The sequence below is a fragment of the Betta splendens genome, chromosome 17, assembly GCF_900634795.4.
Source record: "Betta splendens chromosome 17, fBetSpl5.4, whole genome shotgun sequence".
Taxonomy (NCBI): Eukaryota; Metazoa; Chordata; class Actinopteri; order Anabantiformes; family Osphronemidae; genus Betta; species Betta splendens.
Genome location: NC_040897.2, coordinates 7732976 through 7753755, shown reverse-complemented (window position 1 = coordinate 7753755; position 20780 = coordinate 7732976). Strand labels below are relative to the sequence as shown.

General features: G+C 47.9%; 1 protein-coding gene across 2 annotated transcripts; it reads left to right on the top strand.

Moving 5' to 3' along the window:
• The first annotated feature begins 234 nt into the window (after nt 1-234).
• Nucleotides 235-18933, top strand: slc1a7a (solute carrier family 1 member 7a). 2 transcript variants are annotated; one of them, XM_029132524.3, is made up of 11 exons: nt 240-1514; nt 3876-3955; nt 11320-11535; nt 13642-13684; nt 13778-14009; nt 14088-14187; nt 14259-14492; nt 14870-15064; nt 17120-17254; nt 17552-17651; nt 17923-18933. In XM_029132524.3, exons 1-11 carry the CDS (start codon nt 1374-1376, stop codon nt 18193-18195), a joined length of 1749 nt encoding a protein of 582 aa, XP_028988357.1. In that variant the 5' UTR covers nt 240-1373; the 3' UTR covers nt 18196-18933. The 2 variants fall into 2 exon arrangements, with proteins under 2 accessions (XP_040923963.1, XP_028988357.1); XM_041068029.2 differs by having other exon boundaries at nt 235-1514; nt 13642-14009.
• The last annotated feature ends 1847 nt before the right edge of the window (nt 18934-20780 follow it).

Below are 20780 nucleotides of genomic sequence, written 5' to 3'. Positions count from 1 at the left end.
GACTCACATTATTAGAAAATGCGGCGCAGACGCCGCTGTGAAAGCTGCATCGGTGGCTCCGATTTTCCACCGAGGAGCCCTTTTTTCCACATCTGTGACTAAAAGCCTCCTGTGGCTGGTTTAAAGTGACCGGTTTACGAGTGGCACTTGAGCCCGCAGCCGTCCGCCGCCCCGGTCCAGAGGCGTCCACACGCCCACCCGAGCCCAGCCGGGGATTACGAGTGGGCCTTCGCAGCAGATGTGCCATCTGGGATTACAATTAGAGTAATATCATCCATTATGTGAAAGCTTGTTATGTGAACATGACAAGAGAGCCTCAGGTTTTCACAATGCTTTTATTGGAAAAGGAAACAGGCAGTTTGCTTTGTGCAGGACTTGTAATCAGGCTGATTGAGGTCTGGGGTCAGATCAACAAGCCAGTTTGCGCTCTCCTATTACTGTGCATATACTGGAAGTGTGAATAAAAAATGAATTTTGTGGAGGACGATGAGACGCAGTATATACTGTAACTTGAAATTACTACACAGTTACTCAGGATTAACGCAGTGATGCACACAGTGTATGACTCTCGGCCTCCGTGGTTTCATGTCAGAGCTGCAGGTCGAGTGCAATGCACCGCAGCCCACATAGTATGATCAAGCTCATGCTTGTATGATAATGTATGAACATGATGTATGACCAGAGGGAATGTGAGGGGAGCAACGCTTGAACTGTTATTTACCTCGTGTCAGAGGGTGTTTTTTTTACATTTTTTCTTTTATTTTAAATGGCCTGGAACAATCCGCTGTCCAATTGTTCAGAGAGCTCTCTAATCCAGCCCCAGATCTGCGTCGTGCAGCGCGGCCTAATAGGATCGTAGTATTAACCCTGATGACAATACCGCCAGCTGTCGCAGAGCCCCCTGCTGGCCGCCGGCAGCGCTGCGTGCGACCGACGGGGGGCTGAAGCCCGAACGGAGAGAGAGACGGACGCAGACGGACAGCGACAGAGCGTCTGCGTGATGCTCTTAGTCTCATGTGGAATAACGGAGGAAGCAGCTCAGAGGCAGAGCGCAGCGGCTCCTGAGGCGCTTTTTCTCCCGAGGACTACCTCCCCACTCAACTTTTCACATTTTCACTTCATTTTTTTTAATCTTCCCCTCCCTCGGTTGTGTCTCGCCACGCAACCCGGCCTCCCTCCATCTCGCCTCAGCCGCCGCATTCACGGGCGGCCGCTTCCCCCCGTGGCCGGCCGGCTGTCGGCTCTGCATGGCCGAGTAGAAGCGCGCGGGTCGGGCTGCGCCGGTGCTTTTCCCTGAGAGCGGAGTTGCGGCCGGGACCGGGACAGGCGACAGGAGGAGGAGGAAGAGGAGGAGGAGGAGGAGGCGGCGGAGGATGGCGGTGGCTCTGGATGAAGTGTGGGGGCGGGTGAAGAACGTCTGCAAGCAGAACGGCCTGCTCATCCTGTCGGTGCTGGCCGTAGTCATTGGCTGCCTGCTGGGCTTCTTCCTCAGAGGCAAGCACCTCTCTGAGCAGGTTAGTGGGCTTTGTGCCCCCCCCCCCCACACACACACACACAGGATGCCCCCTCCCCATGTGTCCAAGCGCACCCCCTCCTCCATTTCCTTGTGAATGCTGAGACACCACAAGTCCTAATATACCCGATTACCAGCTTCCCCGCACCCCCAACCTGCTGCTTCACCGCACAGATTCTCCCAGCCGCACATGCAAACACATAGGACTCTTTGCACCGCTTCACCTTTCAGGCTTTAATAACACGGCTACAGGTCTAACACACGCTTCTATTCAGAATGGACTCGCTACACTCTCGCTCAGCTTAATTAAAACATGCATCCTGTAGTGGACCACCTAACACCAACACCCACCATCACCCTCAGCCCTCGCCATCAACGTCCATTGTATCCGAATGGACGGAGTGGAGAAAGGACTGTTCGATTTCACCTCAGTGGATGAGGCCACTCGGCTGTTTTCGATGAAAGAATAAGAAAAACCCTCGACGTGAGAGCGGTCGACTCAGTGGTTCAGACTCATCCCATAAGCAATTTGTCTGCAGAGGCCAGAAGACTGTAACTGTAAGATATCCGGGGAGCGAGGGAATAGTGTTTCATCAGTCACTCAGATTGCCTGTAACCTCTGAGTTAGACTGTGTGATAGTGCATCGATGGGAAGGGATTGCCAGCGGGGAGATTAGGTGTCAATCACTGGCAGAGGCACCATAAGAAGGAATATGTTGAGAAGTGGAACAGGAAGTGGACTAAGAGTTTGACTCTAGTCTCTAGAAACTATGTATAATGACTGGAATTATTAAAAACAAAGAAAACTTGAGTTTTATTTTTATTGACAGGATTCGGTAGCAAAACAGGTTAATTAGTCCCCTTTGCTGGCGACTGGGGGCTGAAGCGAGCGCGCCGGGGAATTGACCAATCGAAGCTCGTGTCAGCAGAGCGAAGGCGCTCAACTGGGACCTGTTGTAAACAGGCTGGACAATCTGGCCCCGCGCAGCCTGCCAGGAGGAGTCCTCCTCCACGCGGCGGGCGGACCGCGAACCGGCGGCCGGACGAATGCGGGTCAGCGGTCCCACAGCGTCCGACCCCTGAGCTCAAAAGGTCAGAGGGAGGCGTATTCAATGTATTCAATTCAATGTAGCTCCTGAATCACTTGTATTATTATTATTATTATTATTATTATTATTATTATTATTATTATTATTATTATTAAGCTCTGCTAGCACAAACAGTTTTAGCTAACTGTTGCTGGGCGAGCGACAATGAGCCTATCGCTGCACTTTAGCAGAGGTCACCCTGTTTGATCCATGCCCACTCATTTGCTGTGGTCAGCGTTGCTTTCAAATCACCCTAAAGTCATGAGGAGCGAAAGAAAAGCGTGCATTTGCATGTGTGCGCGCACCAACTGTCTAGCAGAGATCAGAGGCCAGAGTGTTCCACGGTGGGCAGATGCCAGCGCTCGCTGACAGCTGTGACGGAGCTCACACACACACACACACACACACACACACACACACACACACACACACACACAGGCTGAAAGCACGACCACACCGGCGGAAAACTCTGTCATTTGACCTAAAAGCTTCCTCCCGCCGAAACCCACGAACAAAAAGCTTTTATTGCTCCATCCTCTCACAGATGTGATGTACTTACATTTCGTGTTTTTCCACTTCAAGCTCTTTCCTCTCCGTTTTGTTTACCCACCTGTTCCTCTTCAGGCCACGTCAACAACGGCACCCGTCGCGTTTGTCGCTAATGGCCGCTGACTTCCGGCAAACGTCGACGCCGCTCATTTACTGCGCTTGTATTTCCTGCTGAACTTGCAGCTCTAGCCAGATGCTCAGTGCAAAGTTACGAAGTTAACACGGCCTCGCGGTCTAAAGCGTCTCTGTGACCTCGAGAGGCAACAAGGACGACGAACGCACCCAAGAGCCTTTGTGGAGACGGGTTCTATACAAAAAGCAGCAGCGAGCGGCTTTTGAGCTGGGTTTTATCCATAGGTGGACACCGTGGAAAAGTGCAATGTTTCACTGTGACAGGTTCAGGTGCTCTGTGGGTTCACGTCATTTGAAGCTTCGCCTCATCAAAACGTTGTTTTTTCTTTCAATTGGAATTCCACGAGAAGCACGGCGTGATTCTTATTTACACTAATGTCATGGAACCTGAGGGGAAACTACAACCCGCAAATCGCGCGTCTGCGATGAACAATGACGTGTTTCCACAATTTCCGAGAGGCTAATTTACTGTAGCACAAAGAGCTCTGGGTTTGACGTGAATAGCTGGGAACACGTTTCGCACTTAGCAAGTCAGACTAGCAGGCAAAGATCATCACACTAAATTAAATACTGTCCGTTTGTGTTGTTTCCAGGAGGTGAAATACTTCCAGTTTCCTGGAGAGCTGCTAATGAGGATGTTGAAGATGCTGATTTTACCCCTCGTCGTATCCAGGTAACGCGCAAGAGCAACCTCCAGAGCGTCATGAACGAGCCCATCTATTAAATATGTGTTGACAAGTTCGTTTTCTTCCGGAATTTAAAGAATTTCCACCATGGTTCACTGATCTCTTTGCATTGTCTGCGTGGTAGAGTGAGTGGGCTGTCGCTGTCACCGCCGTTCTCCTTCACCACCTCCAGACATTCAAAATGTTTAGCCCTTTGTTGTTAATATAAAGACCACAAGTAGAAGAAGAGTGTTCGTCTAATCAGCAGCTGGTTCAGGAGAACAGCTCACGAATGCCTGTCCTCACGTTGCAGAGAAAATCCTTCTGTTTTTTTTTATTTCTCGCATCTCAAGGACTGTTTAGCTGTTTTTGTTCCGCATCGTTTGTTGTTAATTGCCTTGTTTCATTTCGAGGCTCGGTCCCTGTCTGACCCGCGGAGCTGCCGACAATCTGTTCCCCTCGGAGTAACCGAGAAAGACAAAAAAAGGTCTCAGTGAAACCACAGCTGCCGATAGAAATAAACACGAAATGTCAAAAAAGCAGAAGAGCTTAAAATGCATCTTTAAACATTTATGCAGATCTGAAGAAGTTTCAGATTGTTAGTGTTGCCTTCAGGTAAACTGTGTTACAGTGAAACCGTTTGAATTGCAACCTTGTATATTCATAAAGGCTGTGCACAACTGCAGATTAACGCAGATGAAAAGCACTGAGCAGATGAGATTTCTGCTGCACCCAATTATCTGTAAAAACCTGCAGGATTCACTGTTCTCCACGTAAACCTGTTGCCCTTTGGTCGCGCCCACGTCTCCACTTTGACTGTCGGGCTCAAAGCTCGATTCCTTCCGTGCACGAGGCCAGTGATGTCCAAAAAAAAAAAAAAGGAAAACTGCCACAGCAAATCATGCAAGCGCACCGGTTACATGCGGGGCGCTTTGTGCAATAAGCTACTTACAATCTATGCAACAGCAAAGACTGGATGAGAAGTTAATCCTCCCTCCATCTCTGTCTCTCTGTCTGTCGGAACGGTCTCTGTGGGTTTTCTTGCCTGCTTCCCCCTTTTTCTAAATCGGCGCTACGGGCGAAGGGTGCTGCGGGCGTCTGTCGTGCACGCGCGCGGTCCACTCGCCCGCTCCCGCGCATTCAGGGTTCAGGGGGATCTCACGCCACACGCGCGGCACGTGAGGGCAAGAGACGTTAATTACATCTAATCTGAAACAGTGCAACGCGGGCGGGGCGCGCCAAGCGCAAACGTGGCGGCTCAGCCCCGCGACGCTAACGCGACTGCGACTCGGTCAGAGCAATCACGGATAACGAGGGGCGGAGAACGCGGCGCGCGCGCGCGCGCGCCCGCTCCTCGACGATCCGCCGCAAATCTGCGCGTCGCCGCCGCGGCGTCTTTCTGTTTCCGAGCCGGTGTAGCTTGGGATCCGCAGACCGGCTGGTGGCCGTGGTTTACGGTGCAGCGGGGCTTATCTCGGGGTGAATATCCGCCACGGCCCTGTAACCTGCCTGTCCCCATTTTGTTTCCCGCCCAGCGCCATCTGCGCAGCGGCCAAAGCGGAAACCAGATTATCCCATGAACACTTGATGCAGAGTCAGTGGCCACTCCACTCACTGCCTGCTTTTATTAGTGCCATTGTGAATTAAATAAAGGATTATACCAAAATAGACTCTGGAGAGAAAAATTGTGATTTTTGAGAGGTGCTGAACTACAGGAGCTGTTTCATTTACTGCGGCGCTAAAATGAGGAGATGAATGTCTTTGTGTGAAACCCTGTAGAGTCCTAATTGTAAATGTGACAACAGTGTGATGACGTCAGCTGCTGCGTCGCCAATCTAGCGTTCATTCCTTGCCTCCATCTCCATTGGAACCATAGCCAGCGCTCCCATTTGAGCTGTAGGCTCAGATCCACTCAGGGAAGGAGAAATAATTGGCCTGGCAAGATGAGCGACGTGCACCATGAGTGGGTGTGTCCTGCAGGATGTTTACAGTATGATTTAGAGGAATATGAATCACTCATGGCCACGGAACATTTTTAGGAGCCCTACAATTAAATGGCGGAGAACGAACAGTGCATCTCCAGGCATTTTGATTGAGTTCTGTTCAATGTAAATAAAGAGGCAGGGAGCTGATGCAAAACGTCCCCTGCAGGGAGAAACCTTTAAGCCTGTTTCGCTCTGCTCGGAAGCGCTGTTGTTTCCTATTTGCTTATTTTAATTGGGCGACCTGTTCTGATTTGCACATTATCTCCACTCGTGGATGCGTGGATCGGCTTGGAGGAGGATGCGCTGATCAGATTCCTCTGTGTGTGTGTGTGTGTGTGTGTGTGTGTGTGTGTGTGGGTGTGTGTGTGTGTGTGTGTGTGTGTGTGTGTGTGTGTGTGTGTGTGTGTGTGTTTGTGTGCGGACACATTTTCAACTTTTTAAACACTTTGAAGGGATTATTATCTTATTTCAGTCTTGTATTTTCCATCCTGACATTTGAGCAGGCTGATTAATTGCCACGTGTAACAGTATTTGTTTGACTTAAAGTAGATCAAATGAGCAGTAACTTAGTCGAGGGGATCAGTTACTACTTATTGGAATATTATATTGAGTGGCGACAGTTCCTATTAGACGGGCGTCTGACAAAGATTATTAATTAGCTCTGTTTTTCTCAGACCTGATGTTGCTGTTTAATATCTTGTCGTCTTGGTGACCTATGAATAAGCGAAGCGTCCGTTAGTCTTGAGGAAGCACGTACAGCAGCTTATTCAGACGCAGCATCCACTTTAATGTCTCGTCCTTCATCTGCTCGACAGAGATCAGGTCATCGCGGATGACAGAAGGTTTCCATGGAGTCATTATCTTGCGAAACGTGTCTGGTAAAGGAACTTTTATTCCCCATTACTTAGCCTGCGAAGATCACAAATGAGCTCAGAGAACACAGAAAGCTTCAAATAACTGAACGTTAAACTCCAGCTTTGTGTGTTTGTGTAAAGGGCTTGGTTGAGGTCCGGCCTGACGTCCGTCCTGTTTTCCCACTAATAAATCCAGCGTAATGCATGAGAGAGCGGCTGCGTCTCTCGGCCCTTCGCTCCTCTCCTCAAGGTTATCGCGTGCTGCGCGGTGGATGGCTGATTGTAAACGCAAGCCTCTAAAAGCACTGGTCTTCAAGGAACAGAAGGATGTGTTATGTTCTACTCAGCGTATTAGTCATTAAATATACATTTGATGTCGTGGCCAATCCTGGATTCCCATTATATCCTTCTAGCCTCTAACGGCCACCATCAGTTCAGACGAGATTCAAAGGACTGTGAGGAAAGCGTGACCTACTGGAACAAAGGCCACAGGGTGACTATTACATGTCATGGATAAACCCTGTCCAAGGAGCCTTGGCCTTCTATTTTTCATCTGCTCCCAGGATTACTCTAATGCTCTTGCTCAGCGAAGGTGCAGCAGGGAGGACTGTAAGCCCCATATGGTCCAGAAGTCTCGCGGCAGATCTGCTGTACGTGCGCTGGACGCGTGGCGGGCCACGCGCTAATCCTGATCACAGCCCGCGTGCGGCGTCCGCGCCCCAGTCCTTCCATTTCCTGTTTGGTAGAACAGGAGCCGAGCTCAGGAGCTACTTTTGTTTTTGCAACGCTCATAAAAACCAATTCAAGATGAATCCGCGCAGTTTTTCTCACAAATGCATAATTCTCATACACCGTACGTAGCTTTGAGGATAGAAGCTTGTTTATGTCTCGCGCCTCCACCTACAGACTCGACACTGAGGCTTCAGAGCCTCGCGGCTAAAAGACCTGAGACCGAACCTGAGACCGTTGTGGTTCTACTCCTGGCATCATCCAGCACAACAATAACTGATGTATAAGTGGTTCATGAAGGGTAAATAAGATTCAAAATAAATGTAATCGCAGAGAGGGATAACGGCCCACCACTTATCCTCAGTGGAGCCAGGGCTGCTGGAGCTAATGCAGGTCGAAGGTCAATGTCAGGGCCACGCACAGACAGACACTCCCACCCATGGGTAGTTTAGAGTCTAATAGGCAGTAGGGAGAAGCAGGAGATGCTGGGAACCATGCGTGGCAAAATCCATTTCAAGCAGTTTTGAAGGACGTGTAAAAAATCCTGCTTTTGTGTATAATTAAATGTGATTAAAGTGAATAATGGCAGCGAGGTGAGGTACAGTAAAGGAGCTGAATTCATTGAAATGGTTTGCTCATCACAGCCCGTTGACAGTGAGCCAGGGCTGCTGCGTGGGCTCCATAAGAAACACAGTTGACTCATATTACAGGGAGTCGAGAGTAAATCCCTGGACCAACAAATGTATTTTCCCCTTATTGACCTCCTGCTTAGATAAAAGCAGCGCCGAAGCAAACATCTGGGCAGAGGAAAGCGGTGGCGTTTGCTGTTTTCCTGCCCGGCCACCTTCGCTCGACTTTCTCTCCGTGCCATTTAGATTTTCCTGCAGGAGGTTGTCTAATCCTTGAACCAGCGCAGCGCGAGCCCATTAGTTATCGCTGCCGCAGCTGCACTTGTTGACCGATATACGAAAGAGGAAGAGGCTTAATCACGCAAGCTGTGCACCTTTCAGTTAATGTCACATCACAACGAGCAGACAAAGATGGAGCAGCTCCTCCGCCCGCCAACGCGGTGAATGGGGTCTGACTTGCACATTAGGGATTTGTTGTTTTTACCGTTACCGTGGTGATCGCATCCTAGGTGAATCAGCACTGACAGGACCATGATTTATAAACAATAAATCCAGTGTGTTTAATAAGTGTTTAAAATGCAATGACCAGCAATTCACTGCTACCTTCATTTAAATTACCATTGTATCCCATGGCCACTGGTCTGTTAGTCCATCATTGAAGGGCCCTTGGGAAATCAGCTACTAGACTCCTCTACTTGTGGGAAATTACAAAATGTGGGTGAAAGGTAACATATAAATAAGTCATGAAAATCTCAATGCTGATGTTTTCTTGATGCAGGTGAAATTTTCTAAATGTGATTCTTTTGTGAGGGTGAAATTCCTGAATGGCCTCCGCACAAAGCGCTTTCGCTCCAGTCGTGCCATGTGGTTTTTCTTCCTTTTCTTGCTAAAATGGAATCAGCTGCACATTCATTATTTCGATATTTCGTTCAAGGCAGCGTGACGACACTCAGCAGTTGAATAGTTCCAGCGTTAGTGATACATCGGTGCTGGAAATACTTCCAGAGGCGAAATGTCATGTCATGTTATCGCTGGAAATTTGAATAATCTGTTGTGTGTAAATGATATTTCATGACCTTTGACCTCATGAATTGTCTTCTTTCTCGTTTTATTTTTTAGACAAAGACAGTCATGAAAATACAAATTTAATGACAGAGAACCTAAACCTGCAGGTTATGGCAATAACACCTGCTCATTTAAGCGTAATAGCTCCAGCTGCACTGCAGCAGTTGGGCTTGTCCCCATGAGGTAATTGATCTGGTGACACTGTATCAATTCCCATAACAATAGTAAGTTGTAACAGTAGCTGATGTTGTGATAGATTATTGGGAGTGCTGGTGGGGGATGGAGCAGTCTCCATGGCAACGCAAACAGCATCTGACTTCTGAAGGTGCTGCTAACACGTTGCTCTGTTTGTCTGTCTGTCTGGTACTACTGCTACCTCCTGGTGTGATGTCTGATTCAGAGCAGCTTCAGCCTATGTGGAAATAACTTACAAACCCTGTAATAATTATGAAAGGCACACGTCTGCATCTCCGTTCCAGCCCTGCACAAACACACACCACAGCTCCTGCTGGAGTCCAGGGTCCCTCCTGATCAGGCCGGTGTGCTGCAGGGCTGCTAGCGTGTAGGAGAACTGATTGGTTTGGGTTTCTAACATGTGCCTTCTGAAGGAAATGCACAAAAGGAGAAGATCACAAAAACCAATATGACGGGTTGAGGATACATAAAATAACAAGGTTGGACTTGAAACTGGAAATGGAAGTGCTGAGTAAATACTTTAAGAGCTTTTTTGAATGCACAAATGATTACATGTTGAAGCCTTGAGAGGGACAACAACCGAGCAACGAACATTGAACACAGGAATAAAACATGGCAGGTAATCATGGCATTGTATACAGGATGATGGACTGGATGAGATCAAGTGGAGGATGGATGGGGAGGCAAAATGTGACAGTAGGCTTCCTTGATCCGAGGTTCGACTGGGAACTTGGGTGAAGAGCCTTTCTGAGAAATGAGTGAAAAGATAGATAAAAAGATACAGATTAAAAAATATATAAAAAATGAAAGTATTCTCTATAAGCAGAACAGTATAGCAAGAGAAAATCCTGAACAAAGCGCTCTAAGAACCAGGACAGCACAAATGAACTCAGTCACGAACCACAAGGATGCAAGGCATCATGGGAGCAAACACTTATGGTCCACGACATAAAGTCCTTCACCTTGAGAAAACAATCTGCACAATTACATTAACACAAGTGAAAGTTTGAATTCCAACGCTTCTCTTGAAGTCCAAACTCCACTTCACAATCCTTTAATACCTTTCTTTTATACATGGCACTTGACATTAATCCACAGAAACAGTCAACAGTCTCTTCATAAACACTATTAACAATCCTCCTTGAGCGCCTTTTGAATCAGACATCAGTCAAAACAGGATAAATCCTGCAACAAAAACACAACTTGACAGGAACGTGGTCAGTTAACTTGGCATCAAAGATGAACGGTTTGAACAAGACATGAGGCGGCAGAGGGGAAAAAACAAAAGGTGGGAGGGGCCTGAGGCAAAGGGGGCGTGGCCAGAGAAGGCAGAACAGCTCTCCATCATAGTCCTGCTGTTTGTTTTAGCATCTTCCCACACTCACAAATAGCACGTTGCTGCATCCACTGGCCTCAGCTTCCTGTTACCGCTTTGAAGCGAAGCAGTGATGAAGAAGCATATTAAAATGCAAATGGGTCGCTCTGTTTGTTACAAATACTATTCTTTATTCCTCTTATGTCACAGGAGGAATAAGGGGAGTGAAAGAGAGACAAAACCAGAATAACTCATTGTGTCTAAGGCCTTTTTTCTCCCAAAGGACACTTCCTATTAAAGCTAGTGAAGTTGCTTCTGTAGGACAGACACAAGTGTTTTAGGGCAAATCTTTAACGTACAGTATCTTTGCGGGTTTTGTCTGTGAGTCACAAAGAAAAATAAAGACTATGTTAAGGTTTTCTGTGAAACTAACCTTGGCCCTGTATTCAGTTCAGCTTTCATCTTATGTTTCATTTGTAAAAGCTTTGGGCGTGATGAATAACAGTTACTGTTCATCCTGCCTGTCTAATTCCATGCACTTTCAAATAGTGCTTCTTGGTTTTGCATATTAACCTCCACCTCCTGCCCTCTGTGCTCCAGTCTGATGTCGGGTCTGGCCGCGCTGGACGCCAAGTGCTCCAGCCGCCTGGGCATCATGACCATCTCCTACTACCTCTGGACCACGTTCGTCGCCGTGGTCGTGGGCATCGTCATGGTCTACATCATCCACCCGGGCGGCGCCGCCCAGAAGGAGGACTCCGAGGACAGCAAGAAGCCCATGACCAGCTCTGCTGACGCTCTGCTGGACCTCATACGGTAGGAGGACAGACTCTGGGGATGATCAAACTGGGACGAGTGTGCGTCAGGGGACTAGAATCGAAATGATGAGGACGAAGTTGGGGGGTTTGACTGAAGTCAACCTCCCTGAATGTGGCCAGGAGGAAAACTAATTCATGCATCTGGAGAAGGCCTTCAAACAACTGTACACATTAATCTATTCAACAACTGAAGAGCAATATATGATTTTTATTAGATAAGCTTCAGTCCGATTTGGTTTATTACATTACGTTTCCCCAGTAGGATGTTCTGTCTTCAACAGAAAGGTACCAACTCATTTGCTTCTGTTTGGAACTGTTTGAGATCAGAGCGTAAAGCCTGGAGCCCCGTGTGCCACCGGGGTTAGCGCGCTAAGCTAATTAGCGCTGCTGAAGGATGGAGTCAGTGTGGGAGGCGCACACGGGTCAGAAACGTGGCCGGTGGCCGCTGTGTCACTGTGACATCGGGTCAGTGGGCTAATGTCAGGGAGCGATGCTGACGCGCCGACTCCTCCAGCAGGATAATGAGGTTCCGCTCATGAGTACAGCGTGGACTAGTGCCCCGTTCATTTAGACACAAATAGTCCACATTTAAAAAACGTTTTAGATACATGATGTTTCACAGAGCGACGTTAGGATGATGGGATTTCAAATGCTGAAAAGACGGAGTAATAAACTGGCCCAGTCCAGTAAATCCAACATGTAGTGATCCTGTGGCAGTGGCGGAGTCTGTTGTTCACGGGACGTCGTGCATGTGTGTCCGTGTGCCTCGGCGTGTTTTTACGGGGCACAGCTGTGCTTCGGATTTATCCCGCAAAGCTCCTTTACGGACTCCATCTATCATCCAGACAGAGCACCGGTACGCTCACAAACAGACCTGTGCGTGTGTGTGTGTGTGTGTGTGTGTGTGTGTGTGTGTGTGTGTGTGTGTGTGGGGGGGGGGGCTGCACCAAATTACTTTATTCATAATAGATAATGGTAATAATACTATATAAATATATATCAAACCCTCTAGTGAAGCTGTTACTGCAGGATTCAGGATTCATATTCAACAAAAAATTGTGAATTTAAAATGTGCAGCAGCTCATTAAAAATGATAAAGCAGTGCACGTTGCTATACAACAATCGAGTTTATTAGGAGTAATATTAATAGTTTGCCCGACTTTACGTCCCAGCATCTGGACGTATATGTATTAAAGAAAAGCCTCTCAATTCGCACTCAGGGCAACAGGCTGATTCATGCATGCTACAGCTGCTCTGTCACTAAGCTTCATGTATGTTACATTGTACATCCGCCGTTGTTATTTGTTACAAGCGATGGCTGATGGTTTGTGGGCAGCTGGGACAATTATACATGCTATGAATTTATAACATCGCTTCAAATTATGTGAAGTGTGGAATAAAATGGTAGTGAAGCCTCCCTCGTGGAGGCAGGTTAAGATAATGATGCTCCCACATTACACTGATTTATGTATATGTCTCTGGGCTTGATGAATGTATTTATCCCTGTACTCAATTAAGTCCTAAATTTGCGGCTGTCATTCAGCGTATCATTGTGTATTTCAGTTAAACAATCTCATCATCTCAGACTTTTGTGAATCTTAACGCTTCACGAAAAAACACACTCAGACACCGAAAGTAAAGTAAACAGGAAGCGTTTCAGAGACCTCCAGCAGAGCCGGGCTCAGCGTGAGACAGTCCATAGAGGAGAGAGGCCGATCCAGGCTCTTAAATGAAAAGCCACTGATGTGGCTTTTCATTTAAGAGCATTATTCTATAGCTATTCACTCCCAGCAACGTGGGCGACGACTAACAGCCCAAAATATTTGGGATCGTTACTTTATTCATGAGGACGAATGTGTTGAGTACATGAAACGTTTCAAATTCAAGGCTACTGATGAAAAATATTATTATATTATAAACTATTATTATATAATAGTTATGAGAAAATTAAATTTTCAGAAATACGCATTCTGCATAACAAGGACACAACTGATCTACAGGTTCATTATTGTCTTGGAAGGAACATAATGAACCCATTAGGATTCATTATTAGTAATATTACCGTGGCTGGTTTTAAAATAAGTATCCTCATACTTCTCCCCAGCAACATGTTTCCAGCCAACCTGGTCCAAGCGACGTTCCAGCAGGTAGGAAAGGCCTCGTCTGCCTCACATCCATGTCCCCACATCTCTGCCGGTGTCACGCGTTTTGTTTTTTTTCTCTGCTTCGCTTTTTTCCAGTACCGCACTCAGAGGGTGCCAGAGCTCATCCCCAAGCCCACGGTGGCTCAGCTGCTGGACGAGACCACCACCCGCAGGGTCTACATCTACGGCATCCAGGACGACAACGGCACGGACATCCAGAACTTCTCCCTGGACCTCACGCCGCCTCCTGACGTCATCATGAAGACGTCCCCCGGCACCAGCGAGGGCATGAACGTGCTGGGGATCGTCATATTCTCTGCAACCATGGGTGAGCGGGTCCGGCCCGAACCATCTGTGCGTGTGTGTCATGTCGGCTGCATTCATTGTGTGTTTGTCCTCAATCCAGGAATAATGCTGGGGAGGATGGGGCCCAACGGAAGCGCTCTGGTCAACTTCTGCCAGAGTTTAAACGAGGCGGTTTTGAAGATCGTTGCCATCGTTATATGGTAAGATCAGATCTGTGGAGGCTGCAGCATCCGAACGAGCTCCTCACATATAACACATCCCCCGTTTCCAGGTATTTCCCCTTCGGCATCGTCTTCCTGGTGGCCGGTAAGATCCTGGAAATGGACGACCCCTCGGCCATGGGGAAGAAGCTGGGCTTCTACGCCATCACTGTGGTGATGGGCTTGATTCTCCACGGCCTCTTCATCCTCCCAGCCATGTACTTCTTCATCACCAAGAAGAGCCCCATCGTTTACATCAGGGGCATCCTGCAGGCCCTGCTCATCTCCTTAGCCACCTCGTCCAGGTGGATGGAAACCTCTTTATATATGTGTTCATTATGAATAATGGCTGTGTTGAGGTGCAGGTCGTTATTTGTCTCTATTCAGCATGACAGTGATAGGAACGTGCACGAATAAACACAAAAAGCTTTTCTCTCTGCCAGCGTGAATTGACTGGGAAATGGACTTAACCTTGAGGGAAGCTGATATTTTTCACGCTCCACCTCCGAATATTTCATAGTGGACACACTGTTATTTCACTGTGAAACAAAGATGCATCAGCATCATTAGCATAATGTGTTTCATGTTGATTAAGAAAAGTGAACATAAACGTCCAGCTGCTAGAACCGCAATCCGAACCCAGTGGTTCATGGATCAAACCCTGTCCCTCCTCGTTCCGCAGCTCTGCCACGCTGCCTATCACCTTCAAGTGCCTCCTGGAGAACAACCACATCGACAGACGCATCATCCGCTTCGTGCTGCCCGTCGGCGCCACCATCAACATGGACGGCACGGCGCTGTACGAGGCCGTGGCGGCCATCTTCATCGCCCAGGTCAATAACTACGAGCTGGACTTCGGACAGATCATCACCATCAGGTAGGACCAGTAATTATGAGGCTCCTACATACTGTATGGGCTTTTGTGTGAGAGGCTGTAGATCAGAGCTGCTCCATCGCCATCACATATCAGATGGAGCAGTTTGGATAATGTATTGATTCTGTTGGGTGATCAGATCGAGCAGGGACTCGCCATTGATTTTACAAATCAAGGTAAGTGTATTGATCACAGGAAGTATCAAGCCTGTGGAAACTGTTCATAAGGTGTTTAGTGGACAGAGTTTGGAGCATTTATCACAGAGAGGAGTTATTTGTGTGTAATGAATAAACCAGCACAGACTGTTTCAGTAAATGTTAACATGTTATGTAACAGTAAGTTTACCCATTCACACTATTGATGGCTTCACAATCAGCATTCATCAGTTCATCAGTTTCATCTTCAGTGTTAGGAACAAATAGACATTTAGTACAGTACCACCCACACAAACACTGTCTGCATGAAAAGGAAACTGGACCGTCTCTAAAACAGATGCTTCCTCATCACATCCTCATCTGTACTGTAGGAACAAATGCATGGTCAGATATGGATAATACTTATAATAACTAATTACTATGCTCGGCTTTGTGCCAGGTTCCTGCAGCAGCCAATCACATTCCACTTGGTTGAATAAGTGCTGTATAATATGCATGTTTCTGTCTCTGTACTGTACATTTGCTTCAGTCATTCGCATACGACCCCGTGCACCGCACGGAGCTTGAAGAGCACGGGTCAACGAGGTCCGAGCTTGTGCGTGCAGCCTCATCTGCGCTTGCAGAGCGCACTTCTCCCTCAATGCCGTGCTGCACGAACAAGAGCAGCTTTTAATGAAAACGCGGGCAGAAGCGTCCAAAGAATGAAAACCCTGTAACGTTGAATAACGCATTGTCCAAGTACAACTTTATTTTCTTGCCGCACAAGACAATCGCTGGTTAAACTTCAGAAAAGTTGAGCAAAGTGATTGCTTTTTGCATTATTTCTACGTCCTCATCGCAACCTCACACGCACGCAGGCTGCATTGTGTTATTCGGTGCACAAACAAGGTCGCTCACGATTTGTCCTTCAGGATCGTTTATCATCACCATGATCTTGAAACTTTCACTACGCGAGGTGAGGATGAAAGGAGCGCTTCCTTGATGATTCACCCATGTGGGTCAGGAGTGGTGCATCAAGCTGACTTGTTTTTAGTGCAACATGTCAATTAATCTAGCGTCACACATTTGGTTTAATTCTGAATTCATAAAAATATTATAGGATTTACTAGATACACATATATGTAAATGTCACACAGATTAAGCCTTGTATGAGCTTCTTAGTCTGATCTGATTTCTGTTAAATCAGTCTGGAAGCCACGCGGGCAGCCTGACAGAGCCCCCCCCCTCCAGACCACCCCGACCACCACCCTAGAACAGAGCCCAGGTAAACAGGCCGGCCCGGTCAGGAGCGGGCCACGTCCCGCTCCGGCCGGCCCGTCGGCCCGGTCGGACGCTGGGCGCAGGCCTCTCCTCGGGGCCGCGGGCTGTGCCCATTCCCTCATAATCCTTTGGCAGTAAAACCCATATGACCTGTATTACTCATCTCCCTTGTCACGACAGAATTATCATTTTTTTCCCCCTCTCTGCGTCCTGTTCCCGTGCCGCTTGGCTGCCGGCCACGGAGCGTCTCCATCTGCATGCTCCCCCCGTCCCGTCCCCTCCCCACCCCCACCGCGGCCGGGCCGAGGGGCATTTGTCACAGCGGCCCAAGGTCGCGGATGCGGCATCGCTCGCTCATTCCCCTGAATGTCCTGTTCTGCCAGACTAGAAACAAATCACCGCAGAACTTTCCTCTAAAATTCCATTCAAAATGCAATTTGTGACAACTTCTCTTACTCTGAATGTGCCTGCGTCTGTACAAATAAACGTACTCGATGTGCAGACGCTCGCCGGCCATTATTAGGCTCTGCTGTGAATTCTATTTGAACAGTTTTTCGCAGCGAGGAACCTGCTGGAACCGCGGCGTCGGGAGCGGTACCGACCAGTAATGGCTCAAACTAAACGCGCTCCTCTGCTCCCACAGCATCACGGCCACCGCGGCCAGCATCGGTGCGGCTGGGATCCCACAGGCCGGACTCGTTACCATGGTGATCGTGCTGACCTCTGTGGGCCTTCCTACTGATGACATCACCCTCATTATTGCCGTCGATTGGGCTCTGTGAGTAGAGGTTCATCTTTTCATCGTGAGCTGAACAGAATTAAACCCGTTTGGGGAACGGTCGTGACGTTTCACTGGCTCCCGGTGCTTTTCTCTTCCGCTTTCCTGGAAATGGCGTGTTTGCATCACGTCTGATTTTATTTGGAGTATCGCATCGGCCTCAGTGAACCGCGCGACCTGCGAGTCCATCAGCTCCAAGGACAGCAGGCTTTCGCTGTAATTCATAAATGTTCCATCTGTTTCCCGAGCGTCACTGACTCTGAGGGTGCTTTTCCTTTCCTGATGTGTTTCCACCAGGGATCGATTCAGGACCATGGTCAACGTGATGGGCGACGCCCTGGCCACAGGCATCATGGCTCACATCTGCAGGAAAGACTTCGTCAAAGAGGGGGAGCAGGTGAGGGCACACGAGGCCAGACGTGGGAGTTGAATACACGCACACGTATTTAGATGGTTTACTGTTTATAATTTATAATAATTACTTGATCTTTAACTGCAGTGGGTTGTTAAAATGAATGTTTTTAAAAATACCTGCCGCGTATAAATTTCAAGCTCAGGGTCATTACGCTGATTACAATAAGTCCATTCAAATAGAGGGAACTGGTTCTACAGCTCCATCTAACAGAATGTTAGTGATACCAGCCTTCGGGCCACTTTCCTGCCGCCAGGTGCCTCTGATCTGCGAGACCAAGCCCATGATCAGCATCCAGCAGATGATGACCTACCAGAACCAGAAGAACGGCTGCTACCAGCAGCCGCCGCCGGGCAGCAAGCCGGGCCACATCTCCCCAGACGTGGCCCGGCTGATCCAGCTGGAGGAGGGCATCCGGCCGGCGGAGAAGAAGAAGCACGCGCACGCCTCGCACCACCGCGACAAGAGGGAGCACAGGGACAAGGACCACTGCTCCGTCGACATGAACGGGCTGGAGACCAACGTATAGGACGCGTCGCCGCGACGACAGGGGCCGCATCCACGGCCGGCGGGAGAGGAGAACTGATAAAAGACTGGGGCGACGGAGCTCACACGCTTCTCCTCTTCAGGCCCCGAGTGGACGGACAATGGGAGACAAACAGACATTTTTTCTACATAATTATTAATGACCCTGTTTGACCGTGTATATCTGTGTGTGTACATATTCATACTGGTACCAGCAGGTACCATGTGCTGCTCTGGCGGTCCGATAATTCCAGACCTTAGAACCGGTCCTAGAACGTGAGCTGGACAATAATCTGTGACAGATACACACCACCCCTGTATGAACTGCTGAAGAATGCAAAATATCATATCTCTCTTTGTGTATTAACATCTGGTTTGGTACCTTTTTAGCACAATATTGACTTTGGAGCTTTTTTATATTTTTATTTCATTCCTGTCTTTTGTCATTATGTTCGTTAAGATGAAACCGGGCTGAATGCTGGCTGTAGTGGAACTACACGAATCTGAGCTGTAACATAAAAGTCCTTTTTCATTTCGAGCTAACGAGTAACATATTTCCTCAGCGAGCACCCTCCCTCCGCTTCTCTGCCTTGTTGTCCCGGGCCCGAGCGGCTAATCTGCCTCATACCTGAACGTACTGTACCGTCGCTGCCGCGGTCAGGGCAGAGTGGTGACGAAGATCGCAGTGGAACTGAAGACGTGCGTTTGTCCTTGTGTTGCAGTCGAGTCTTGACCCCCCCCATTGTGTCCCCTCTTTGCCTTAAACGACCAAAGTAGAGGCCGGCGGGATCAGACAATCAAGGTCAAGTGTGATATTTACTGTACATGTATGTATTTCAAAAGCTTAAAACGTAGACTTTACTGCCGTGTCTCAACAGCTGCCATTCTGTATTTGTTCAATGGAAGAAAAACACTGTAGTTCAAAATTTATGAAAATATATCAATTCTGCGGAAACAAAAAAAAAAATACATCAGCATTTACTGATACCATTCTGTTTGAATGACTTGTTCATAGTTTTGGGAAGTGAAAACTGAACTGGGCTACGTTTTAAAAGTTAAATCTGAATAAATCTGCATAAATGTATAAATAGAGTCCAAAAAGAGGAGAGATGAGCCGGACACACCGCCTCAGATAAAAAACTCCCTGTTTAGTGATAAATGTGAAGCCTGTTTCTAAACTAATGTGTTTAATTAATCATACGTCAACACATGTAAGAATTATGATGACAAAGCGACAATGTTGAGCTAATTGAACTGTCACAATGTGACACCAAAGACATGGACAGTAAATAGGAATAAACCAATAAACACATTGATAAATAAAGCAAACTTTAATCATGGCTTTTTTTAAAACTCTCTTTAATTTAAATTAATTGCTTTCTATTCTGCGTTCATGCCACCAAACCAGCAGACTACAGCTATCATAGTGGGAAATGGAAAAAGTTCTCTGCTGATTTGAAGAGAAATCTCTGAGCAGACGTAATGAGCATCTTCAGAGGAGGAATAAATGTAGAAAGAGCCATCACTACGGCAACCTCAGAACAAATTACAGCAATTTCACGGAACTGCCAAACCACTGAGCAAACGAGCAGAAGGGAACAATTGAAACGACAGCGAGTGGACGTACAGTAGATTAAAGACCGACGGTATACGAGGAAACGTGTGTCAGTGGATCGTCAGCAGTGGTCGTCGCTGGACAGAATCATTTTCCCTCACGGTCATGCTGAAGCTACAGAATAAAAGGAAATAATAACGAGCAAAGCAATAGAATTTCAGATATGTTTTGCTGTAGACATGAACTCTGTAAAGTACTAATTAGGTCTAATCTGGTTCCCGCATTGTTTAAAGATAAGGTCAGCGTCAGACAGAGCGGTCCGGCGGCAGCGTACGACACCTACACATCGGCCCCTGCACCACCTGCAGCAGCACAAGCGAAAAGATGAGGCTGAAGCTGAAGGCCGAAAGTCGCCCAGCGGCTCTGCTCTGCGCTGCTGCCTGTGGACGAGAACAAAGGCTCTGGAGGAGACGTGGGCCAGAGGTGGATGTGGTGGGACGCTTTCTGAAAAGTCTTCCAGGGCCTTTGAACATGGTGAAGTTCAAAGTGTTGAGTAAAGCGGACTCACTCTGTGGCTGCTGCTGACCCCTCACTCGGTACCTGACAAAGGGTCTCACAACCTTACAAACAGGAAACCACCCGGGGACTGAAGGCTGGGAGAGACCGGTACGCTGCTCACCCATCACACTGAAACACAAAGACTGTGGGAGTCAGTCCAAGAATGTGACGGACAGCCTGATCCTCAACAGATCCTCATCAATGGAGGAATCATAGAAACGCCCTGAACGCCGGGTCATTGTCACGACATACTGTGGCTCAAAGACACAATGTCTTCAGAGAGCTGTCCGTTAAATATAGTCAAGCAAATACACACTATTCTTTCACTTCCCAGATTAAACATTGAGCCAAGCTTCTTTGTCTGAGCACAGACAGAGCTTCCGAAGTTGACTTGAGGCAAATGGAGGCTGGAAATCCTCAAATAACACCAGAAGAGACATTAGCCCGCTACTAAAGGTCAGGACAGGCCAGCCACG

Coding starts and splice junctions, on each gene's coding strand:
- slc1a7a (XM_041068029.2), top strand. CDS start 1,374: ATGGCGGTGGCTCTGGATGAAGTGTGGGGGCGGGTGAAGAACGTCTGC. Junction 17,255..17,551: donor ATTGCCGTCGATTGGGCTCT/GTGAGTAGAGGT, acceptor TGTTTCCACCAG/GGATCGATTCAGGACCATGG. Junction 17,652..17,922: donor TCGTCAAAGAGGGGGAGCAG/GTGAGGGCACAC, acceptor TCCTGCCGCCAG/GTGCCTCTGATCTGCGAGAC.